The sequence below is a fragment of the Talpa europaea genome (genome assembly GCF_964194135.1).
Source record: "Talpa europaea genome assembly, chromosome: 10".
Lineage (NCBI taxonomy): Eukaryota > Metazoa > Chordata > Mammalia > Eulipotyphla > Talpidae > Talpa > Talpa europaea.
In genome coordinates this window covers 61789480-61816103 of record NC_140077.1, presented here as the reverse complement: position 1 = coordinate 61816103, position 26624 = coordinate 61789480, and the positions used below count along the sequence as shown (strand labels likewise).

General features: G+C 41.2%; 2 protein-coding genes across 2 annotated transcripts in view; both read right to left on the bottom strand.

The window, feature by feature from the left end:
• IFIT3 (interferon induced protein with tetratricopeptide repeats 3) overlaps positions 1-26624 on the bottom strand; it is a gene marked incomplete at its 3' end in the record, with an annotated part of 64562 nt that overhangs the window by 16922 nt on the left and 21016 nt on the right.
• Positions 198-26624, bottom strand: LOC311178104 (interferon-induced protein with tetratricopeptide repeats 2-like; the record flags this gene model as incomplete). The annotated part of the gene is made up of 3 exons (XM_084244484.1): positions 25455-26624; positions 11179-11281; positions 198-1587 (listed from the first exon to the last, which is right to left on the bottom strand). The coding sequence occupies exons 1-3, from the start codon at positions 26545-26547 to the stop codon at positions 198-200; spliced, it is 2586 nt and encodes an 861-aa protein (XP_084100610.1). The 5' UTR covers positions 26548-26624.

Genomic DNA, 26624 nt, shown 5'->3' with positions numbered 1-26624 from the left:
AAAAAAAAAAAAAAAGAATATGATTGTCACCTTAGTGATGATAGTTTTTGATTCACATGGTATAATTATCATTTCTTTTTAAAAAGTCCATATCTTTGCTGTTCCAGTTATTAAACTATTAAATCTCAACTTGGTGGTGGGGCTCAGCTTCCTCCCAGCTCTCTGTGGGTGCTGTCTCCCTAGTCCTCATTTCTCAGCTAAAGATGCTGATGGGATGAGGCTTCCGGAGTCCCATGCCTCTCAGAGTTGTCAAGTGTCTGCTGCGTTTCTCCAACCTGCTCCTGAAGGAATTCTAAAAGGCCCAAAGCCTTCGCATCTGCTCGGTTTACAGAAAGCCTCTTATCAGCAATATTTTGCAGGTTATTTTTCATCTTTTCTCTCTCATTTGATTCCTCCTGGATTTTCACACCCTCCTTATAATGCTGGATGGCCTCGTGTTCACAGTTCATTTGATGCAACTGAAAGTTGCCATAATCCAGATGGACCCTTTGTTTGGCTATTGGAGTAAGGTCCTTGGTGAACTCTTCCCGAAAGTAATAATCTGCTTTTTTATATTGTCCTGCTTGTATGTAGAGGTGAGCAATATAACGGCATGTATTGAAGTAATTTCCATTGATCTTATTAGATCTCTTTAAATGATACACACCTTGTTCTATTAGTTTCCTAAACTTCTGATTTTCCTCATCAGACATTTTCTTCTTTTCTGGAACTTTCTGTAGGACTTTTTTTCTATAGCAACTACCAATATAAAAGTGCAAGCGGAAATTGTCAGGCATGTTTTCCAAAGCCTTTTTTAGCAGTTCTATAGATTTGTCCAGGTTCCCTTTGCTTCGATAAAACTTAGCTGCCTGGCGAATCACATTTGTTGCACGTGGGGCTTTCTCCAAGGCCTCTTCAACTAACCTCTCTCCTTCATCTTCTTCATTCATCCTTTGCAGTTTCAGAGCCAGGAGGACTTTAACATACTGGTTGTCAGGATTCAATCGAATGGCTTCATGCAGACGGTCAAGGAGATTCTCGCACGGTAGACTCTCATCCAGACGATAAGTGGCAATTGCAAGTCCATTGGTGAATTCTGGGTTCTCTGGTTTCATTTCCAGAGCCTTCTCAAAACACACTATTGCCTTTTGATTTTGCTTATCTCCACACTTTAACCGTGTCCACCCTTCCTCGCCATACACCTCAGGACACTCAATACTGTCAGGGTTTGAAAACTTCTCACATACTTGTTTCACCTTGTCTACATAAGTCTGAGCTTCTGAGAGTCTTCCCAAATGATAGTAGACCCAGGCATAGTTTCCCCAGGTGACCAGACTTCTGAGTTCTGCTTGATGAGCGTGGGCTTGCTGGATGAACTTTTCCGCTTGCTTTAGGCATTCCAGGGCTGCCTCGGTTTGGCCCTTGCAGTGTTTTATGTAGGCCAACAGGTTGTACATTGTAGCTTTGAACTCAGTATTTAACGTGTTAATCTGGTCAAGAACTCGACTTTCAAGATCTTCTGGCACACTGCTTTCCTTAAATAAGTTCCAAGTGAAATGGCATTTCAGCTGCGAGAGTACTTTCTCCAAAGAACTCTTGCTGTCCTCACTGTAGAGAAAATAAACATGATTACTGTGATGTGCATTTGCAAGCATTGGCACAGGAATGCAATTACAGTTTAATTTTGAATGTCACACTGCCAGCTAACAGCAACAAAATACATGTTCTTCTTGAGGACACATGGAATATTCTCCAGGATAGTTCCTATGTTGGGTCACAAAAAGAAGACGGAAATCATATCAAGTATCGTGCCTGGGACTTGGGATACCCAAAGTCTAGTTAAACATTTGTTCTGTGCTTAGCTGTCAGAGTGTCACCAGATGGGATTAGCTTTAATTCCATCGATTAAATAAAGTATCTAACTCTCACCGAGGTGGATGTGCATTACCCCACCTGTTGAGGGCTTGAGTAGAACAGAAGGCAGAGGAAGGATGAGTTTGCTGTCTCTGACTGGCTGCTTGTGCCGGCACATGGATCTTCTCCATGAGATTTGGTTTTATAACATCAGCCCTCCTGGTTCTTAAGCCTTCAGACTCAGACTAGCACCATATGTTGCCTTTTCTGGGTCCTCGGTTGTCCTTGTTCCTTTGGACAACCCCGAATACTCCACACACTTAAGTTTTACTAGATAGAAATGAGGTCCTTTCCTTTGACTTCCTTAAATTATATTTCTAAGCTGGTTGTGCAAGAACACACAAAGCAGGTGAATGTACTATGAGTGTGGATATGCAGGAGGTAAGGTGGGGTGGATGGAAGGAGAGAGGATGACACAGGGAAATGTGGTCTTTCTTCTGTACAAATCAGTTCTCAGTCCTCATTTATTGAGATAAGTTTCATTGTGGCAGCCATTGGTCCTTTACAGGACCATCTCTTCATGACACTCTCTTATTTTTCAGGGATATTAAGTAAAATAAAGGTTATCATTGCCTTCTCTGCCCCCAGAAGTTTGAGTCTGGTTAGAAGGAGCCATATAAGACATGAGAGCCCACGGTTGTTTATCTCTTGGAATTTAATTCTAAGATGGGGCAACAAGAAACATAGTCAGGTGCAGGGAGATTTGCATTAAAATGCTCTTGCCTTGGTGGATAAAGTATTTGTAAATTTAGTACAATAATCAAAAAACAAAACTTGAAGGAAAAAATATCACTAGCATTTGATGTCTACACAACGCATTTATTTTGTATTTTATTTTGTAAATGTTTATGCACCCAAGACAGGAGCACTGAGGTGCTCCTGTATATAAAACTATATAAAACTAATGTAAGCATATAAAACTAATGTTCAATGACCTGAAGAAAGAAATAGCAATAAAATATTATTAGGCGAGTTTACTTCTATAAACTCAACAATGTATAGTTCACCCACACAGAAAACTGAGTAGGAACGATTGGACTTAAGCTGTACATTAGACCTAATGGACTCAACAGACCTTTGCAGATATCCCAGCTAATAGCAACACAATACACATTCTTCTCGAGGACACATGGAATACTCTCCAGGATAGTTCATATGTTGGCTCACAAAAAGAAGACTGAAATCATATCAGGTATCTTGTCTGGCCACAGGAGTGTGAGAATAGAAATCAATTCCAAGAAGAAACGTATCTCTTTCCTGACATGCTGATGAAAGACCTCCAGCAGGTCTATATGTGTTTTTAAAACTGAAGTTTACCAATTGTCCTTTCCATGAAATAAAATGCACCCAGTTTAAGGGTACAGGTCGCTGAGTTTTGAGACATGGATAATAGTTGAGTGCCATCACCAGACTCACCCCATCAACCATTTGTATCATCCTAAAGTTTCCCATGTGCCCTCCTAGTCATTCCCAAACCGACACCCGACCATCCCCAGGCAACCGATCTTCCCTGAAGCTAGAGATCCCATTAGTATTTGAAAAGAGATCAGGTCAGCATGATTTGAAGAGAATTGTTTCCTGCTGCTCACTTTCTCTCATGACAGCAAGAAAATCTAAGCTTTGGCTTTAAAATGGAACAATGCCCATGTATAGTAATTGTTCCTTCCAACTCCCCACCCGGAAATGATTAAATATTTCACAGGCTAAATTCAACGCAACGTGAGCAGGGTTTGCCTTTCTGATTCCACCTTTACTAATACATAATGAAAAGAAATGATTCCTGTTATAATTGCAAGAGGAAAGCCTGTCTTCACCCTTCAGACTAAGGGAATAACCGCTACAAAGTCCATGAAGAGTACTTTCCTTGGGTCTAACTTGAACCATCCACTTTGTGGATGGTTCTGCCAAACCTCTCTCCTGCCAAACCTCTCTCATTTGGATCTGGCTCCCAGCAACCTGAGTGATCTAGAAGTTTAGGGATTCTCTGTTTATAGTGAAATAGTACAGAAGAAAATTGCCTGAATTGATAAAATTTAGTTCATACTTAACAGGTCACCGCAGGAGCTTGCCTGCACCCTAGAAGCTCAGCTTGTAACTTGCATTCAGTATTAAGCAATTCTGTCTCACCCACCTCATGACGGCTGTTGGCGGCTGGGTTCCTTTGATAAGTGGTGTTCTAGCTGATAGGCTCTCTGGAAATAGTCCTAGTGAGTGTTAGGTCCATGTTGAAGGAACTTTATAGAGATGGTGTGAGGGTAGTGCATCAGCTGATGCTATCCTCCTGTCTGAGTGGTTGCACGCAGGAATGAGAAGTTGACTGATTATGAAATTGATTTAAAATCTTAAGAAGAGGCAAAACCAAAAAACTTAAGTCTTCTGTGATGACTCATTCCACGTATGTTGTTTATTTTATATTTTTAATAATAAATTTTATTTTTATATTCCCTATACAATTGCAACCCCCTTATTTTGACCCCAATCCCTCCCTTCTCACCCCCTAGCCCCCATAGAGTGTCTCTGGTTCATAGTTTTTTGTTGATTTTGATTTTCACTTTCTTATAGTTATTCATTTTCCTGGTCCCTTATTTAATTTTTCTAGATTCCTGCTATGAGTGAGACCATCCAGTATTTTTCTTTTTCTTTCTGGCTTATTTCGCTGATCATGATCCCTTCCAGCTCCATCCATGTTGCTGCAAATGGCATGTGTTTATCTTTTTTGAATGCTGAGTAATATTCCATGGTATATATGTACCACATCTTCTTGATCCAGTCATCTATTTTTGGGCATTTGGGTTTTTTCCAAAGCTTAGCTATTGTAAATAGTGCTGCTATAAACATAGGCGTGCAGGTGTTCTTTGAATTGATGTTTCTGTGTCCTTTGGGTAAATACCTAGGAGTGGAATTGCTGGATCATATGGAAGCTCTATGTTTAGTAGGTCCAGATATCTCCACACATAGTGGTTGGACCAGTTTGCACTCCCACCAACAGTGCAGAAGAGTTCCTTTTTCTCCACACCCTCGCCAACATTTGTTGTTGCTAGTTTTTTTAATATGTGCCATTGTCACTGGTGTGAGATGGTATCTCATGGTAGTTTTGATTTGCATTTCACTGATGACAAGTGATGTTGAACATTTTTTCATAAGCCTGTTGGCCATTTGCATTTCCTCTTTGGAGAAGTTTCTTTTTAGCTCTTCTGACCATTTTTTGACTGGATTATTTTATTTGTTTTTGTTGAGTCTCATCTGCTCTTTGTAAATTTTTGTGATCAGTCCTTTATCATTAGTGTTGTGTGCAAAAATGTTCTACCAGTTGGTGGGGTTTCTCTTTGTGTTTGTTATTGTCTCTTTTGCTGTGCAGAAGCTCTTTAATTTGATGTAGTCCCAGCTGTTTATCTTTGACTTCACTATCACTGCTTTGGGTGATGTGTCTGTAAAGATGTCTTTGATGTGAATATCACGTAGTGTTTCGCCTATATTTCCTTCTATGTATTTTATGGTTTCAGGTCTTATGTCTAGTTCTTTAATCCATTTTGAGTTGATTTTTGTGTATGGTGTGAGGTAGTGGTCAAGCTTCATTCTTTTGCATTTAGCGACCCAGTTTTCTCAGCACCATTTATTGAACAAATTTTCTTTGCTCCAATGCATAGTCTTTGCTCCTTTGTCAAAGATTAGTTGACCATAAATATATGGGTTTATTTCTGGATTTTCTATTTGATTCCATTGATTTGTATGTCTGTTCTTGTTCCAATACCATGCAGTTTTGATGATTATGGCTTTGTAGTATAGTTTGAAGTCTGGGAGTGTGATGCCTCCATTCCTTTCTTTTTTTCAGGAGAGCTTTGCCATTCAGGGTTTTTGGTGATTCCATATGAATTTCATCAATAATTGTTCTATTTCTTTGAAGAATGACATTGAGATTTTTATTGGAATAGCATTGAATCTGTATATTGCTTTTGGTAGGATGGCCATTTTAATAATGTTTATTCTTCCAGTCCATGGGCAGGGGATGTCTTTTCATTTCTCTGTGTCTTCTTCTATTTCTTTTAACAGTGTTTTATAGTTTTCTTTGTATAGGTCCTTTACCTCTTTTGTTAGATTTATTCCCAAATATTTGATTTTTTTGTTTTAATAATAAAAGGGATGGTTTTTTGATTTCTTCTTCTTCAGATGTATTGTTTGTATAGGAAGGCTACTGACTTTTGTGTGTTGATTTTGTATCCTGCCACTTTACTGAACTGATTGATGAGTTGAATTAGTTTTTCTGTGGAGTTTTTGGGATTCTCTATGTATATTATCATATCATCTGCAAATAGTGATAGTTTGACTTCTTCTTTTCCTATTTGGATTCCTTGGATGTCTTTCTCTTGTCTTATTGCTCTGGCTAGGACTTCCAGTATTATATCGAAAACCAGTGGTGCGAGTGGACATCCTTGTCTTGTTCCAGATCTCAATGGAATTGCTTTCAGCTTTTCACCATTGAGAATGATACTGGCTGTTGGATTGTCATATATGGCCTTTATGATGTTGAGGTATGTTCCTTGTATCCCAAGAATTTCAAGGGCTTTTATCATGAATGGGTGTTGCACTTTGTCAAAAGCTTTCTCAGCATCTATTGATATTATTATATGGTTTTTATATTTCTTTTTGTTGATGTGTTGGATAACGTTGTTTGATTTTCGGATGTTGAACCATCCTTGTGTCCCTGGAATGAATCCTACTTGGTCGTGGTGAATTATCTTATGGATACATTGTTGGATTCTGATAGCTAAAATTTTATTGAGGATTTTTGCATCAGTGTTCATTAGGGAGATTGGCCTGTAGTTTTCCTTTTTTGTGTTGTCCTTGTTCGGTTTTGGTATTAGTGTAATGTTGGCTTCATAGAACGTGTTTGGTATTGTCCCTTCCTTCTCAATTTTTTGGAAGAGTTTGTGAAGGATAGGCACTAATTCGTCTCTGAATGTTTGGTAGAATTCATTTGTAAATCCATCAGGTCCTGGGCTTTTGTTTTGGGGGAGGTTTTTGATTACCATTTCAATTTTGCTGCTTGTAATTGGTCTGTTTAGGTGTTCTATTTCTTCTTTATCTAGCTTTGGGTGATTGTAGAGTTGTAGGAATTTGTCCATCTCCTCTAGATTGTTGAACTTGTTTCCATATAACTGTTCATAGTAGTTACTGATTATTCTTTTGATTTCTGCTGTGTGCGTTGTGATTTCTCCTCTTTCATTGATGATCCTGTTTATTTGTGCTTTCTCCCTTTTTTCCTTTGTGAGCCTGGCTAGGGGTTTGTCTATTTTATTGATTTTTTCAAAGAACCAGCTCTTGGTTTCTTGATCTTTTGGAATTTATTTTAAGTTTCAATTTCATTTATTTCTGCTTTGGTTTTTATTATTTCTTTTCTTCTACTGGTTTTGGGGTTTTTTTGTTGTTCTTTTTCTAGATCTTTGAGCTTTGAGATTAGGTTGTTTCTTTGAGTTCTTTCTTGTTTCTTGATGTGAGCTTCTATTGCTATACATTTTCCTCTTATTACTGCTTTTGCTGCATCTCATACATTTAAGATATTGGTGTACTCCTTGTCATTCAATTCAAAGAATTTTTTAATTTCTTCTTTGATCTCCTCATTAGTCCAGTGGTCTTCCAGTAGTGTGGTTTTTAATCTCCATGAGGTAGGAGAGTTCCTTGCCTTCTTTTTATGGTTTATTTCTAGTTTGATGCCTTCATGGTCAGAAAAGATGGTTGGTATGATTTTGATCTTGGTGTATCTGTTGATGTTTGTCTTGTGCCTCAGTATGTGATCGATCTTGGAGAATGATTCGTGTGCGCTTGAGAAAAATGTGTACTCCGTTTTTTGGGGGTTTAGTGTTCTATAGATGTCTGTTAAGCCCAAATGCTCTACGTCCTTATTTAGAGCTTTAGTTTCTTCACTTATTTTTTGTCTTGTTGATCTATCATTGTTGATAGTGTTGCGTTGAAGTCTCCCACTACGTATGTGTTTTCTCTGATGTCTGTTTTCAGAGAGGACAACAGTTGTCTGATATATTTTGGTGCTCCTTTGTTTGGTGAGTATATGTTAATGAGTGTTATTTCTTCTTGAAGTATTGTCCCCTTGATCATAATGTAGTGACCATTGGGGTCTCTTTTTATCTTTTTGAGTTTGAAATCTGTTTTATCTGATATAAGTATAGCTGTTCCTGCTTTCTTTTTTGGTCCATTTACTTGTAGGATTATTTTCCATCCTTTAACTTTGAGTCTATTTTTATATTTTGTAGCTCAATGTGTTTCCTGGAGACAGCGAAATGTTGGGTTTTGTTTCTTAATCCAGGCTGCAACTCTGTGTCTTTTAATTGAAGAGTTTAGTCCATTGACATTTAGAGTTAATATTGATATGTTAGCATCTTTATTTGCCATTGTGTTTTTCTTTCCTTTGATTTTATTTATTTATTCTTTTAATAACTTTTTTTTTTTGGCCTTCTTTCGTTGTTATTCGTCCCTCTGAGGTTCTGGCTTTAGGATTCCTTGTAGTATTTTTTTGGAGTGGGGGTTTAGTCGTAATGAAATTCCAGAGTTTCTGTTTGTCTGGGAAGGTCCTTATTCTTTCATCAAAGAGGAAGTAGAGCTTTTCAGCATAGAGTATTCTTGGTTGGCATCTGTTTTCTTGGAGTCTGTTGACTATGTCCCTCCACTCTCTCCTTGCCCATAGTGTTTCTTCAGAGAAGTCTGATAACAGCCTGATTGGTTTTCCTTTGAATGTTTTCAGTTTCTTCCCTCTTGTCAGCTTCATTATTTTTTCCTTGTCCTGGATTCTTGGGAGCTTTACTATTATGTGTCTTGCTGTATTTTTCCTTATTCGTTCTTATTTATTTATTTATTTATTTATTTTTTATTTTTTTATTTTTTTTTTTATAGAGGCATGCTTTATTTATTTGTTTGCTGGTTTGTTTGTTTGTTTGTTTATACATGCACTGGGTACAGTCAGAAGCGCGGGAGGGTGAGAGAATTCACCAGAGCCAGAGCGGGGAGCAGAGCAGGCAGAAGGACCGAAGTACACTGCTGAGGGGAGCAGCGGGCGGCAGGAGAGGTTTGCGCGCCATGTGGGACCCTCCTCCGGTGGCCGGGGATCGAACCGGCGCCGCAGAGGCCGCGCGCAGTTTCGCAACCCAGTGCTCAACCGCTGCGCCACCGGGGAGGCCCAGTACTTATTCGTTCTTCCATTTCATCTATTCTGCTTTCATTGCTTTTCCCAGAGTTCTTTAGTTCCTCCATTAATTCTTTGATCTCCTGCGTTTCTTTTGCTTCCCCCTTTAGGGACTTAATTTCATCTTCTGATCGTTGATTATTTTTCTCATATCATTGTTTTCCTTTATGAGTTCTGTCACTTTTTTAATCATGGCAATTTTAAATTCTCTTTCTGGAAGGCTCAGAAGTTCTTCCAAGTTACTGTCGTTGCAATCTCGGGGGTGGTTTTCTTTTTGTTGTGTGGTTTTTTCCTGAGGAGTTGTTAGGTTGCATGTGGTTCTTCTACTCCCTACTGTCTGTTTTCTAATTTGTCGTATGTATTGGGACACTGTTTTGCTGGGACTGGCCGGCATCTTGGGTGAACTTCTCCACTCCCCTCTGGCTCCTCCAGGAGCCATCTGTCAGTTTCAAGCAGTCTTTTTTTTTTTTTTTTTTTAATTTTTTTTTTTTTTTTATTTTTTATTTTTAAAGATTTATTTATTTATTTATACAAGCACTGGGCACAGTCAGAAGCATGGGAGGGTGAGAGAATTCACCAGAGCCAGAGCGGGGCGCAGAGCAGGCAGAAGGACCGAAGTACACTGCTGAGGGGAGCAGCGGGCGGCAGGAGAGGTCTGCGCGCCATGTGGGACCCTCCTCCGGTGGCCGGGGAGCAGCCGGGGATCGAACCAGTGCTGCAGAGGCTGCGGGCAGCTTCGCAACCCAGCGCTCAACCGCTGCGCCACCAGGGAGGCCCAGTTTCAAGCAGTCTTTACTGAAGTATGGTCCCTGTTCTAAAATGCCGATGTGGGGACACACTCCCCTGTTTGCCTGGTCTGCCCCGGCGGTGGGTTCCCGCTCCTCCTCTGGGCTTGGACTGCAGGCCAGAAGGGGCCTGGCGTGGGCGAACTTCCCCCGATCACCTCTGGATTCTGAGGGAGCTTTCTGCTGATTTCAGGCAGTCTTTACTGAAGAAATATCCCTGTTCTAAAATGGCGATGAGGGACGCACTCACTGCACATCTGGTCTCAGGCACACTCTTCCGTGTGCCCGGTCTGCCCCGGCCGTGGGTGCCCGCTCCCCCTGTGGTCTCAGACTGCTGATCGGAAGGGGCCTGGCGTGGGCTAACTTCCCAGCTGGCCACTGGCTCCTCCGGGAACCTTCTGCCTTTTTCAAGCAGTCTTTTCTGAAGAAAGGTCCCTGTTCTATAGGGTGTTAGTGACTTTTTTTCTGGTCGCTAGGTGGCACCAGAGATCTCTCCTAATGTCCTTGGGAAGCTGTTTTTTTCACCCCGTGGGACAGGGAACAGAGCGGGAATTGTAGGGTAAACCTCAACGGCTTTGGGGTGATATTTCTGCCTTGTGCCCCACCATCGTGGAGAACCCATGCCCCAAATTTCGTGCCCCAGGTCTCAGTTCCAAAGCCCTCAGGTCCAGGACGCGGGCTGTAGTCCAATTCAATGACCGCAGAAATGGCGCCTTTTGCACCCTGCTCCCGTGCGGCCGCCTGGTTCCTGATTACTCAGTAAGGGACTTTCACCTCAGTGAGGGCCCCCACACATCTCCCCGCAAGCCTAGGTCGCGGCACTGGGACCTGGGCAGCATCGATCCACGTTTGCTTTTCAAGCGCACCGTTTTTCCGCGCAAGCTTACCGGCTGGCCCGGGGCTGTGTGCAGGTCTCTGGGAGTCTCTGTTGTTCTCTAATGGCGCCAGGAGCCGTTCGCTCACCTCTGAGGCTAATCCTGCAGGGTTCTCCACAGCTCCCGTTCACAGGGTGTGGTGGCTGAAATACTTCCTTTCCACTCACAGTCCCGCTTGATGCATAGTTTCTTCTTGTTGGTCATTTTAGTTTGTTTTTTTTCCTCCTTTCTGTTGGTCGGAGAGTGCCGACTTTGCGGGTGGGGGAGGGTAGCAGGGTTCTGCGCTTTCCTCCCTTCTAGTCCTCTTTTATGGCAACTTTCTTCTTCGGGTAGTTTGCTGGAGTCGTCCGTTTATCTTCCGTGTCCCAGTTCTCACTGGGACCTGCCGCTTTCCCTCCCTATTAACTTTTTTTTAATGGGAGATCTTACTCACAGCGTCTCCTTGCCGCCATATTGATCCGCCTCTCCCTCTTGATATATTCTTAATGACACTATTTCTTTGGACAATCCTGACAACTCCAGCAGCTTAAATTTTCCTAGATAGAAAGGAGGTATTGTCCTTTGACTTCCTTAATTTACCTTTTTAACCTTGCTGTGCAAGAACACTCAAAGCAGGTCCTTACCTGTGAGTAGATATGCAGGAGATGAGGTGGGGTGGATGGGAGGAGAGAGGCTGATACGAGGAAATGTTGACTTTCTTATCCTGTAATCACTAAGTCAGTTTTCAGTCCTCACCCATTTAGGTAAGGTCATTGAGGCATCCAATGGCCCTTTACAGACCATCTCTTCATGACATTTTGTTCTTTTTCAGGGATACTAAGTAAAATAAAGTTTATCCTGGCCATTCAGACCACAGAGTCTGGTTAGAAGGAGCTATGTAAGACATGAAAATCCATGGTTGTTTTTCACGGTGTTCTGTGATATAGTTCTTTACTCAACATCCATCTTCTCACCATCTCCCTACATTACACACACACACACACACAAGTAGGCTCATTTTCACTCTGATTGTAACAGTGTCTCTGATACTGACCACATCCCCAAAGAGAATGAATTTGGAGATGCGTTCTATGAGACACAAAAGCAACACTGACTAGCATGCCTTATAGGTAGAAGTTATCAAGGGAAGTCACTTTCCCTATTGAGTTCATGAGTTGCATCAGATCTCAATGTGTCCTCACATCTATGTTTTCAGGCTGTGGAAGGGTTAAGTTTTACTGCTTTTGTACTTCTTTCTTCCCAGTAGGTTTTGGCTACTGGGATATACTACACTATTGCATAAAACCTCCAGCAATCATTAAATCATTGTCCATTTTCTATTTCACACAGTAGCAAAACTTCAGATAAAGTTATGAACCAATCGTTGTTGTGAACTTACTTGGCAATAGAATGACCTGGAAGACAAGTCATTCATTTATTCATTCATTCAAACAAACAAACAAACAAACAAACAAACAAACAAACAAACAAACAAACACCATCATTCTTACCAACATTTTATTTGTAAAAAGAAATGGAGAGAAGGAAGGAGATAAGGAGGATATAATTCGAGAGTAAGAGGAAGTTCTTAAATTGACAAATTGCAGTCTGCTCCTTAAGGATGCACTGCTTTTATTTGCAGTTTATTATGGACAGTGCCAACACATACCACTCTTGCAATTGTCTGACGTAGTTTGGGTCACTCATTAACAATGTTCACCTAAACCATTTCTGACCCAATGTGATTGCATGCAAAATGCTTTTGTGAGAGAGGCACAAACAAGAAAATGAACTCAAGGTCAGGGTTCATTTTAATACCAATTATTTTCTTTATGTGTGTGCCTCTCTTCCTGAAATTCTTTTTTTTTTTTAGTTCAAGCACTGGGTATTGTCAGAAGTGTGGGAGGTTGAGAGGATTCACCAGAGACAGAGCGGAGAACAGAACAGGCAGACTGACGGAATACACTGCTGAGGGGAGCAGCGGACGTGGCAGGAGAGGTCTGCATGCCATGTGGCAGACCTGTCAGCCGAGGATCGAACTGGCGCTGCAGAGGCTGTGGGCAGCTTTGCAACCCAGCGCTCAACCACTGCACCACTAGGGGAGCCCTCTTCCTGAAATTCTTTTTCATCCCCAGAGTCATTGTTTAGACTCTGGTTAGTCATTGGTTAGACATTGTAGTGCATAAGCACTACAATGCCAATGCCTTCCCTCTCTATTGCAGGGTTTCCCAATTTTGCTTCCTATGGAGAATTTAGCTGCCTTGTACAAAGAACTACAAGTCAACACTCCAGTTAGCAATTATTGGAAAATAAAGATTAAGTTATGAAGCTGATCACTGCATAGATCTCTTTATAATTGTTACCACTAAAGTATCTTCAAAGAATCAAAATTTCAACAGAAGTTAACTTTGATTCCTTTGAAAATAGAAAAGTCTGCTTCCTTCTTCCTAAATTAGGAAGCTTAGAAACAGGAAAAATAATGCAATTTTCAGATCAACAGAATGTGTCTGCAGATTTGCCTGGATAGTAGGTGAACACTAAAAAACCCAACTCTCAGTGACCCAAGAGAAATACAGGAGTCCTTGGATGTATTTATTTCAAAAAAACAGATGCCACTTGCCAGTTTGATGTCACTACCATTTTTTAAGGCTGAAGCAGAGATGGGGATGGCTATGCAGGTTTGACATATTAGTAATTATTTGAAAAACCGAGTGATTTCACCAATAAACTTCTGAGCACTTACTCATAACTATTTTCTCCTCAGTGATGAAATATACTCCACTCTGCCTTGTAGCAGCTTTAGGAGATGCTGATCCCCCAGAAAAGTTCAGAAGAAGTGGAGGAGCTTACTCTACATTCCTGAACCCGGTAAAGCCCTGGTAATGGACATCCCATCTCTTCAAGAATGCTACAGCTGGCCATGATAAAAAAAATCAGAGTAACATGGAACTGTTTGTTCAGGAAGAGGCCAGAAATGTAGTTAGTGGCCTTGTGATTATAAAGTCTGTTGAAAATTGGAATTCTGGTCTGTTGATTTTTCCTAACCCACCTATCTGAGGTATCCGATTTTAGTAGTATTATGTCTACACTATCTCCTTGAAGTAAGATTTGCAGGAAAGTACATTGAACTGAAAGTTTTGAGATGGGACAACAAGAAAAGCAGCCAGATGCAGCAGTTTTAAAATGAAATGCTATTGCCTTGGTGGGTAAATCATTTGTAAATATGTGCAACAGATAGCAAACCAAAATTAAGCAAAAACTATACTAGAGTGTTATAGATATGCAAGGTAAACAGAAACAAATTGTGACACTAATAGAATAAACTTTGATGGGGGAGTAAAAAGATAGAGCTTTGATATGTATTTTAACAAGCTGTTATCAAGTCAAAAGATTTCTAATATGTCTCATTTAATGGATGGTAGCCACAAAGCAAAAATCTACAGTAAAGACAGAAAAGGTAAAGAAATACTCTAAGAATATTCTTAATAAAATCATCAAATCACAAAGAGCAATAGATGACCAGATGAAAAAATTACAAACTACCAGAACAAAAAGAGCAAATTAGTAACAGTAAATGTATACTTATCAATAATTACTTTCAATGTAAACAGATTAGATAAAAAAGACAGAGTGACTGAACGGAGATAAAACAATAACTAACTATATGCTGCCTTCAGCTTTAAGGAAAAATAGATTGAAAGTGAAGGAATGGAAAAATATTTTCCATGCAAATGGAAATCAAATTAGTGTGGAGTAGCTATACTTACACTGGACAAAATAGGTTTAAACCAGGGGGAATCCCTGGTGGAGCAAGGGGTTAAGATGCAGCACTATGAAGCTATCCCCAGGCACTGCAGCATGAGTTAGATCCCCGGAGAAGGAGGTGACCCACATGGTGCAGCAGACCTCTCCTGACTTGCCCACTGCTCCCCTCAGCACTGTATTTCAGTCAGTATGTCAGTATGCCTGTTCTGAGCCCTACTCTGTGCTGCACCTTCCCCTGCAGTGACCTTTAGGGCTAACCGGCCCTAGGTCCAGCTGGGCAACCAGCGCGCAGGGGAAGAACAGCAAAACCCTACATACCTGCTGCACCTCCCACCGCAGTGATCTTTAGGAATGGCTTTCAACACGCTCCCTAGATCCCTCTGGGCAACCAGCCCGGTGGGAGAACAGCCTGAAGCAGAGGAAGTGCAGCGGAAGTTCCCTGAAAAGGCAGAAGCTTATCAAAAGACAACGACCACCAAGAACCACTACAAGAATGCTAAAAATCTTATCCCTCTTCCTAGAACTACAAACTTTAATCCCTTATTTGTCTTTCTAAACTTCCTTCTTTCTTCTATAATGGTCATTGCTTGTTATGTAGATCACCTCCCTGATGGTGATAGACTGAGCCCATGAGCAAGCTAATTTCCTTGATATTCATTCCTGTGCTTTTGGAAAACATATATATACTGGTCACAAATTTAGAGAAAATTACACTCAGATTTTCACTCTTGAAGTGTGTCTGTTTGTCATTTCTTTCGCCGATGCCCTGACCACCATGCACGCTTCTCTCAACCCTGAGGTGGCCTCATCATCTACTGCTGTGCTGGTCTGCGGCAACTCTGTCTCTGGTAACTCCTCTCAGCCTCCCCACACCTCTGCCTATACCCCAGTTCTTGTATGCATAAATATATCTTAAGACAAACAAAATAGATTTAATAAGATACAAACTTTAATAAGATACAAGAAAAGCCATATGGAATGACAAACCAGCAAGAGCACACAACTTTGATAAATATTTATACACCCAACATAGGAAAACCTAAATATATAAAGCTAATGTTCAATGACCTGAAGAAAGAAATAGCATAAAATATTATTAGGCGAGTTTACTTCTATAAACTCAACAATGTATAGTTCACCCACACAGAAAACTGAGTAGGAACGATTGGACTTAAGCTGTACATTAGACCTAATGGACTCAACAGACCTTTGCAGATATCCCAGCTAACAGCAATCAATACACATTCTTCTTGAGGACACATGGAATACTCTCCAGGATAGTTCATATGTTGGCTCACAAAAAGAAGACTGAAATCATATCAGGTATCTTGTCTGGTCACAGGAGTGTGAGAATAGAAATCAATTCCAAGAAGAAATGTATCTCTTTCCTGACATGCTGATGAAAGACCTCCAGCAGGTCTATATGTGTTTTTAAAACTGAAGTTTACAAATTGTCCTTTCCATGCAATAAAATGCACCCAGTTTAAGGGTACTGGTCGCTGAGTTTTGAGACATGGATAATAGTTGAGTGCCACCACCAGACTCACCCCATCAACCATTTGTATCATCCTAAAGTTTCCCATGTGCCCTCCTAGTCATTCCCAAACCGACACCCGACCATCCCCAGGCAACCGATCTTCCCTGAAGCTAGAGATCCCATTAGTATTTGAAAAGAGATCAGGTCAGCATGATTTGAAGAGAATTGTTTCCTGCTGCTCACTTTCTCTCATGACAGCAAGAAAATCTAAGCTTTGGCTTTAAAATGGAACAATGCCCATGTATAGTAATTGTTCCTTTCAACTCCCCACCCGGAAATGATTAAATATTTCACAGGCTAAATTCAACGCAACGTGAGCAGGGTTTGCCTTTCTGATTCCACCTTTACTAATACATAATGAAAAGAAATGATTCCTGTTATAATTGCAAGAGGAAAGCCTGTCTTCACCCTTCAGACTAAGGGAATAACCGCTACAAAGTCCATGAAGAGTACTTTCCTTGGGTCTAACTTGAACCATCCACTTTGTGGATGGTTCTGCCAAACCTCTCTCCTGCCAAACCTCTCTCATTTGGATCTGGCTCCCAGCAACCTGAGTGATCTAGAAGTTTAGGGATTCTCTGTTTATAGTGAAATAGTACAGAAGAAAATTGCCTGAATTGATAAAATTTAGTTCATACTTAACAGGTCACCGCAGGAGCTTGCCTGCACCCTAGAAGCTCAGCTTGTAACTTGCACTCAGTATTAAGGGTGCTAAGCAATTCTGTCTCACCCACCTCATGACGGCTGTTGGTGGCTGGGCTCCTTTGATAAGTGGTGTTCTAGCTGATAGGCTCTCTGGAAATAGTCCTAGTGAGTGTCAGGTCCATGTTAAAGGAACTTTATAGAGATGGTGTGAGGGTAGTGCATCAGCTGATGCTATCCTCCTGTCTGAGTGGTTGCACGCAGGAATGAGAAGTTGACTGATTATGAAATTGTTTTAAAATCTCAAGAAGAGGCAAAACCAAAAAACTTAAGTCATCTGTGATGACTCATTCCACGTATGTTGTTTAAATGATTGAAACTCCTGTGGTTTGTTAGCCACCTGAGTACATGAGTAGGTGAGGAGAGACCAATGTCATGCCCTGGGAGATGTGTGAAGTGCTGGGGAGTTACAAGCCATTGCAGTCAATGTGGTACCATCTGTTATATATCTGGAGAGTGAGATTTCAGAGAGAGTGAAAGGTACACTCACAAACACACACATTTAAATGATTTTCCTTATCATTTCCAAATCATTTATTGTCTCTAGAGCCTCAAATAAATAGTGAGTGAATAACATGCCATACATCATCTTTTTCCTTCTAGGGATTTGTTCCAGCAAGGGTTTAGGTGACAGAACTCAGAAGGGCAAGGCTATATACGCTTTTTTTTTTTTAAATAATAAATTTTATTTTTATATTCCCCATACAATTGCAGCCCCCCCCATTCTGACCCCAATCCCTCCCCTCCCGCCCCCGCCCTCTTAAAAGTGTCTCTGGATCATAGGTTTTGTTGATTTTGATTTTCACTTTCTTATAGTTATTCATTTTCCTGGTCCCTTATTTAAGTTTTCTAGATTCCTGCTATGAGTGAGACCATCCGGTATTTTTCTTTTTCTTTTTGGCTTATTTCGCTGAGCATGATCCCTTCCAGCGCCATCCATGTTGCTGCAAATTGCATGTGTTTATCTTTTTTGAATGCTGAGTAATATTCCATGGTATATATGTACCACATCTTCTTGATCCAGTCATCTATTTTTGGGCACTTGGGCTGTTTCCAAAGCTTAGCTAATGTAAATAGTGCTGCTATAAACATAGGGGTGCAGGTGTTCTTTGGAATTGATGTTTCTGTGTCCTTTGGGTAAATACCTAAGAGTGGAATTGCTGGATCATATGGAAGCTCTATGTTTAGTAGGTCCAGAAATCTCCACACAGCTCTCCACAGTGGTTGGACCAGTTTGCACTCCCACCAACAGTGCAGAAGAGTTCATTTTTCTCCACACCCTCGCCAACATTTGTTGTTGCTAGTTTTTTTAATATGTGCCATTCTCACTGGTGTAAGATGGTATCTCATGGTAGTTTTGATTTGCATTTCCCTGATGACAAGTGATGTTGAACATTTTTTCATATGCCTGTTGGCCATTTGCATTTCCTCTTCAGAGAAGTTTCTTTTTAGCTCTTCTGCCCATTTTTTGACTGGATAATTTTCTTTGTTGTTGTTGAGTCTCATTAGCTCTTTGCAGATTTTTGTGATCAGTCCTTTATCATTAGTGTTGGGTGCAAAAATGTTCTCCCAGTTGGTGGGGTTTCTCTTTGTTTTTGTTATTGTCTCTTTTGCTGTGCAGAAGCTCTTTAATTTGATGTAGTCCCAGCTGTTTGTCTTTGCCTTCACTATCACTGCTTTGGGTGATGTGTCTGTAAAGATGTCTTTGATGTGCAAATCACGTAGTGTTTCGCCTATATTTCCTTCTATATATTTTATGATTTAAGGTCTTATGTCTAGTTCTTTAATCCATTTTGAGTTGATTTTTGTGTATGGTGTGAGGTAGTGGTCAAGCTTCATTCTTTTGCATGTAGCAACCCAGTTTTCCCAGCACCATTTATTGAACAAACTTTCTTTGCTCCAATGCATAGTCTTTGCTCCTTTGTCAAAGATTAGTTGACCATAAATCTGTGGGTTTATTTCTGGATTTTCTATTCGATTCCATTGGTCTGTATGTCTGTTCTTGTTCCAATACCATGCGGTTTTGATGATTATGGCTTTGTAGTATAGTTTGAAGTCTGGGAGTGTGATGCCTCCATTCCCTTCTTTTTTTTTCAGGAGAGCTTTGGCTATTCGGGGTTTTTTGTGATTCCATATGAATTTCATCAATATTTGTTCTATTTCTTTGAAGAATGACATTGAAATTTTGATTGGAATAGCATTGAATCTGTATATTGCTTTTGGAAGGATGGCCATTTTAATAATGTTTATTCTTCCAATCCATGAGCAGGGGATGTCTTTCCATTTCTTTGTGTCTTCTTCTATTTCTTTTAACAGTGTTTTATAGTTTTCTTTGTATAGGTCCTTTACCTCTTTTGTTAGATTTATTCCCAAATATTTGATTTTTTTCGTTTCAATAAAAAAAGGGATGGTTTTTTTGATTTCTTCTTCTTCAGATTTATTGTTTGTGTATAGGAAGGCTACTGACTTTTGCGTGTTGATTTTGTATCCTGCCACTTTACTGAACTGATTGATGAGTTGAATTAGTTTTTCTGTGGAGTTTCTGGGGTTCTCTATGTATATTATCATAATATCTGCAAATAGTGATAGCTTGACTTCTTCTTTTCCTATTTGGATTCCTTGGATGTCTTTCTCTTGTCTTATTGCTCTGGCTAGGACTTCCAGTATTATATTGAAAAGCAGTGGTGAGAGTGGACATCCTTGTCTTGTTCCAGATCTTAATGGAATTGCTTTCAGCTTTTCACCATTGAGAATGATACTGGCTGTTGGCTTGTCATAGATGGCCTTTATGATGTTGAGGTATGTTCCTTGTATCCCAAGAATTTCAAGGGCTTTTATCATGAATGGGTGTTGCACTTTGTCAAAAGCTTTCTCAGCATCTATTGATATTATCATATGGTTTTTATATTTCTTTTTGTTGATGTGTTGGATAACGTTGATTGATTTTCGGATGTTGAACCATCCTTGTGTCCCTGGAATGAATCCTACTTGGTCGTGGTAAATTATCTTATGGATACATTGTTGGATTCTGATAGCTAAAATTTTATTGAGGATTTTTGCATCAGTGTTCATTAGGGAGATTGGCCTGTAGTTTTCCTTTTTTGTGTTGTCCTTGTTCGGTTTTGGTATTAGTGTAATGTTGGCTTCATAGAACGTGTTTGGTATTGTCCCTTCCTTCTCAATTTTTTGGAAGAGTTTGTGAAGGATAGGCACTAATTCGTCTCTGAATGTTTGGTAGAATTCATTTGTAAATCCATCAGGTCCTGGGCTTTTGTTTTGGGGGAGGTTTTTGATTACCATTTCAATTTTGCTGCTTGTAATTGGTCTGTTTAGGTGTTCTATTTCTTCTTTATCTAGCTTTGGGTGATTGTAGAGTTGTAGGAATTTGTCCATCTCCTCTAGATTGTTGAACTTGTTTCCATATAACTGTTCATAGTAGTTACTGATTATTCTTTTGATTTCTGCTGTGTGCGTTGTGATTTCTCCTCTTTCATTGATGATCCTGTTTATTTGTGCTTTCTCCCTTTTTTCCTTTGTGAGCCTGGCTAGGGGTTTGTCTATTTTATTGATTTTTTCAAAGAACCAGCTCTTGGTTTCATTGTTCTTTTGGATTGTTTTTTTAGTTTCAATTTCATTTATTTCTGCTTTGGTTTTTATTATTTCTTTTCTTCTACTGGTTTTGGGGTTTTTTTGTTGTTCTTTTTCTAGATCTTTGAGCTTCGAGATTAGGTTGTTTCTTTGAGTTCTTTCTTGTTTCTTGATGTGAGCTTCTATTGCTATATATTTTCCTCTTATTACTGCTTTTGCTGCATCCCATACATTTAGGATATTGGTGTACTCCTTGTCATTCAATTCAAAGAATTTTTTAATTTCTTCTTTGATCTCCTCATTAGTCCAGTGGTCTTCCAGTAGTGTGGTTTTTAATCTCCATGAGGTAGGAAAGTTCCTTGCCTTCTTTTTATGGTTTATTTCTAGTTTGATGCCTTCATGGTCAGAAAAGATGGTTGATATGATTTCAATCTTGGTGTATCTGTTGATATTTGTCTTGTGCCCCTGTATGTGATCGATCCTGGAGAATGATCCGTGTGCGCTTGAGAAAAATGTGTACTCCGTTTTTTTGGGGTTTAGTGTTCTATAGATGTCTGTTAAGCCCAATTGCTCTGGGTCCTTATTTAGAGCTTTGGTTTCTTTATTTATTTTTTGTCTTGTTGATGTATCCATTGTTGATAGTGGTGTGTTGAAGTCTCCCACTACGTATGTGTTTTCTCTGATGTCTGTTTTCAGAGAGGACAACAGTTGTCTGATATATTTTGGTGCTCCTTTGTTTGGTGAGTATATGTTAATGAGTGTTATTTCTTCTTGAAGTATTATCCCCTTGATCATAATGTAGTGACCATTGGGGTCTCTTTTTATCTTTTTGAGTTTGAAATCTGTTTTATCTGATATAAGTATAGCTGTCCCTGCTTTCTTTTTTGGCCCATTTGCTTGTAGGATTGTTTTCCATCCTTTAACTTTGAGCCTATTTTTATCTTTTGTAGCTAAATGTGTTTCCTGGAGACAGCAAAAGTTTGGGTTTTGTTTCTTAATCCAGGCTGCAACTCTGTGTCTTTTAATTGAAGAGTTTAGTCCATTTACATTTAGAGTTAATAGTGATATGTTAGCATCTGTATTTGCCATTGTGATTGTCTCTCCTTTGATTTTATTTATTTATTCTTTTAATAACTTTTTTTTTTTTTTGGCCTTCTTTCATTGTTATTCGTCCCTCTGAGGTTCTGGCTTTAGGACTCCTTGTAGTATTTTTTGGAGTGGGGGTTTAGTTGTAATGAAATTCCGGAGTTTCTGTTCGTCTGGGAAGGTCCATATTCTTTCTTCAAAGAGGAAGGAGAGCTTTGCGGGATAGAGTATTCTTGGTTGGCATCTGTTTTCTTGGAGTCTGTTGACTATGTCCCTCCACTCTCTCCTTGCCCGTAGTGTTTCTTCGGAGAAGTCTGATGTCAGCCTGATTGGCTTTCCTTTGAATGTTATCTGTTTCTTCCCTCTTGCCAGTTTCATTATTTTTTCCTTGTCCTGGATTCTTGGGAGCTTTACTATTATGTGTCTTGCTGTATTTTTCCTTTCGTCCTGGAAGTTTGGTGTTCTTCTTCCTTCTTGTATATCAATTTTCAGCTCGTTCTTCACATTTGGGAAGTTCTCTTCAATTATCTCTTTGAATATTTTCTCTGTTCCTACATCTCTCTCCTCTCCTTCTGGTATTCCTATAACTCTTATATTTCCTTTCCTCATGGAGTCAGATAGTTCCCGAAGTCTTTCTTCGTTCTTTTTCCTTCATACTTCTCTTTCCTTTTCTGTTTTGGTTCTTTTTATTTCTGTGTCTTCAAGAGTACTTATTCGTTCTTCCATTTCATCTATTCTGCTTTCATTGCTTTTCCCAGAATTCTTTAGTTCTTCCATTAATTCTTTGATATCCTGCATTTCTTTTACTTCCCTCTTTTGGGACTCAATTTCATTCTTCTGACCATTGTTTTCCCTCTCTAGGGACTCAATTGCATTCTTCTGATCGTTGATTATTTTTCCCTTATCATTGTTTTCCTTTATGACTTCTGTCAGTTTTTTTATCACGGCAATTTTAAATTCTCTTTCTGGAAGGCTCAGAAGTTCTTCCAAGTTACTGTCGTTGCAATCTGGGGGCTGGTTTTCTTTTTGTGGTGTGCTTTTTCCCTGGGGAGTTGCTAGGTTGCGTGTGGTTCTTCTACTCCCTACTGTCTGTTTTCTAATTTGCCGTATGCATTGGGACACTGTGTTGTTGGGACTGGCCGGCATCTTGGGTGAGCTTCTCTGCTCCCCTCTGGTTCCTCCAGGAGCCATATGTTAGTTTCAAGCAGTCTTTACTGGAGAAAGTTCCCTGTTCTAAAATGCTGATGTGGGGACACACTCCCCTGTGCGCCTGGTCTGCCCCGGCGGTGGGTTCCTGCTCCCCCTCTGGGCTTGGACTGCAGGCCAGACGGGGTCTGGCGTGGGCGAACTTCCCCCGCTCACCTCTGGCTCCTGAGGGAGCCTTCTGCAGGTAGTCTTTACTGAAGTAATGTCCCTGTTCTAAAATGGTGATGTGGGACACACTCCCTGCGCGTCCGGTCTCAGGCACACTCTTCTGCGCTCCTGGTCTGCCCCGGTTGTGGGTGCTCGCTCCCCCTGTGGGCTCAGACTACTGGTCGGAAGGGGCCCGGCGTGGGCTAACTCCCCAGCTGGCCACTGGCTCCTCCAGGAGCCTCTGCTGGCTTCAAGTCGCTAGGTGGCGCCAGAGATCTCTCCTAGAGCCCTTGAGGAGCTGATTTTCCACCCCGTGGGACAGGGAACAGAGCGGGAATGGTAGGGTAAACCTCAACGGCTTTGGGGTGCTGTGTCTGCCTTGTGCCCCACCGTCGTGGGGAACCCACACCCCTAATTTCGTGCCCCGGGTCTCAGTTCCAAAGCCCTCAGTTCCAGGACTTGGGCTGTAGCCCAGTTCAGTGGTGCGGGAATGGCGCCTTTTGAATCCCGCTCCCGTGCGTGGGCGCCTGGTTCCTGCTCACTCAGTGAGGGTCTCCACGCATCTCCCCACAAGCCTAGGTCGCAGGCACAGGGACCTGTGCTTGCTTTTCAACCGCACTGCTTTTCCGCGCGATCCCGATTCCGGTCCGCGTCTGCTTTTCCAGCGCGCCGCTTTTCCGTGCAAGCTTACCGCCAGTGGCCTGGGGCTGTGTGCTGGTGCTGGTCTCCTCCTGGGAGGCGGGGTCTCTCTTTAATGGCGCCTGGAGCTCACCTCTGCGGTGGATCCTGCAGGATTCTCCACAGCTCCCGTTCACGGGGTGTGGTGGCTGAAATAGTTCCTTTCCACTCACAGTCCCGCTTGCTGCGTAGTTTGTTCTTGTTGGTCCTTTTAGTTTTTTTTTTTTTTTTCCCTCCTCTCTGCTGGTCGGAGAGTGCCGACTCTGTGGGCGGGGGAGGGGAGCCGGGTTCTGCGCTTTCCTCCCTTCTAGTCCTCTTTTATGGCCACTTTCTTCTTCGGGTAGTTTGCTGGAGTCGTCCGTTTATCCTCCGTGTCCCAGTTCTCACTGGGACCTGCCGCTTTTCCTCCCTATTAACTTTTTTTAATGGGAGATCTTACTCGCAGCTTCTCCTCGCCGCCATGTTGCTCTGCCCATCATCTGTTGCTCCGCCCATCATCTATATATGCTTTTAACACAAGTACAAGTAGCACTTTCTCAAGGCCAGGAGCCCTACCCATCTTTCCTTGCACGCAGACCACTTCTGGATTTCCTCTCCAAGCAGCAGATCCAGTCACAAGAACCTCAGTCAAGTGAGCACAAGCTTCTCCTGGGGAATACATTGTCCCCCCTCAATCAAATGGAATGAGTTTCTTTCTCTTTCCATCTGAGGTGATTTGTTTTCATTTGAAGAAACAAGAGGGAATTGACAAACAAAAGCCTGTTGGACTTGTCTTTTTCTCTTTTTCCCTATATTAAGGAAACTCTCCAGATTGCCTCCTGCATGGTACAGAAATTGTGGTATATCCTAATCTCTCAAAATGGAATTTAGAAGAGGAAAGGGAATAGAGATACATGTACAGGATGTTAACAAGATAGAGGAGGGAGAAGGGCAGCAGCCCCACATGTCAGTGGTGGGCAGGTGTTGTGTGCATGAGGGTGAGGGTTGGGGGTGCAGGGACAAGCTGAATATAGAAGAAACCATGTTTGCTGTGATCACTGGTTATGGCCAGTCAGGTTTAGGTGGAGCCGGTTCATCCACTGGAATATTGTTTGCCAACGGGTGAGGGAAAGACTTCAGATACAGCATAATTTCAGAAAAGCCACAGCCATAATTATGTTTCAGAACATAATTTATGTTCCATCACATTGGTTTTATTAATTACATCTATGACATTTAAAAAAAAATGTGTACCATGAAACTGATGATCTCAGTACACAAAACGCTAATGTGGAAACCAGAGATACAGTAATTGGAGGATGCTTGAGTTTAATTGATTTGATTGCTTAAAGAAAATGTTCATGTATACGTAAATTTATTGAAATATAGCAACATATATTATAGCAATGCATTTGTTTAAAGTGTGTATGGATTTGATATATTCATATATTATAATATGATTGTCACTGTAGGGATGATAGCTTTTGATCCACATGGTATAATTCTCGTTTCTTTTTAAAAAGTCCATATCTTTGCTGTTCCAATTATTGAACTTTTTTTTTTTTTGAAGATTTATTTATTTACTCATGCATGCACTGGGTATAGTCAGAAGCGCGGGAAGGTGAGAGAATTCACCAGAGCCAGAGCGGGGAGCAGAGCAGGCAGACTAACGCAGTACACTGCTGAGGGGAGTAGTGGGTGGCAGGAGAGATCTGCGCGCCATGTGGGACCCTCACCAGTGGCTGGGGATCGAACCAGCGCTGCAGAGGCTGTGGGCACCTTCGCAGCCCAGCATTCAAGGGCTGTGCCACTGGGGAAGCCCCCAGTTATTGAACTATTAAATCTCAACTTGGTGGTGGGGCTCAGCTCCCTCCCAGCTCTCTGTGGGTGCTGTCTCCCTAGTCCTCATTTCTCAGCCAAAGATGCTGATGGGATGAGGCTTCCGGAGTCCCAAGCCTCTCAGAGTTGTCATCTGCCTGCTGCATTTCTCCATCCTGCTCCTGAAGGGATTTTAGCAAAGCCTGTTCATCTGCTCCTCTTACTGGCAATCTTTTGCAGCTTCTTTTTCATCTTTTCTTTCTCCTTTGACTCCTCCTGTATTTTCACTCCCTCCTTATAATGCTGGATAGCCTTTCGTTCACAGTTCATTTTATGCAACTGAAAGTTGCCACGTTGCAGATGGAACCTCTGTTTGGCTATTGGAGTAAAGGCCTTCTTGAACTCTTCTTGATAGTAATATTCTGCATTTTCAACATCATCTCCTAGAGTATAGAGGTCACCAATATAGAGGCAGGTAGTGAAGTGATTTCCATTGATCTCATTAGATCTCTTTAAATGATACACACCTTGCTCTATTAGTTTCCTAAACTTCTGGTTTTCCTCATCAGACATTTTCTTCTTTTCTGGTAATTTTTGGAGGACTTTTTCTCTATAGCAACTACCAGTATGAAAGTGCAAGCGGAAATTGTCAGGCATGTTTTCTAAAGCCATTTTTAGCAGTTCTATAGCTTTGTCCCAGTCACGTTTGCTTCGATAAAACTTTGCTGCCTTTTCAAGCACATCAGTTTCACATGAGGAATTCTCCAAGGCCTCTTCAACTAACTTTTCTCCTTCATCTTCTTTATTCGTCCTTTGCAGTTTCAGAGCCAGGAGGACTTTAACATACTGGTTGTCAGGATTCAATCGAATGGCTTCATGCAGACGGTCAAGGAGATTCTCGCACGGTAGACTCTCATCCAGACGATAAGTGGCAATTGCAAGTCCATTGGTGAATTCTGGGTTCTCTGGTTTCATTTCCAGAGCCTTCTCAAAACACACTATTGCCTTTTGATTTTGCTTATCTCCACACTTTAACCGTGTCCACCCTTCCTCGCCATACACCTCAGGACACTCAATACTGTCAGGGTTTGAAAACTTCTCACATACTTGTTTCACCTTGTCTACATAAGTCTGAGCTTCTGAGAGTCTTCCCAAATGATAGTAGACCCAGGCATAGTTTCCCCAGGTGACCAGACTTCTGAGTTCTGCTTGATGAGCGTGGGCTTGCTGGATGAACTTTTCCGCTTGCTTTAGGCATTCCAGGGCTGCCTCGGTTTGGCCCTTGCAGTGTTTTATGTAGGCCAACAGGTTGTACATTGTAGCTTTGAACTCAGTATTTAACGTGTTAATCTGGTCAAGAACTCGACTTTCAAGATCTTCTGGCACACTGCTTT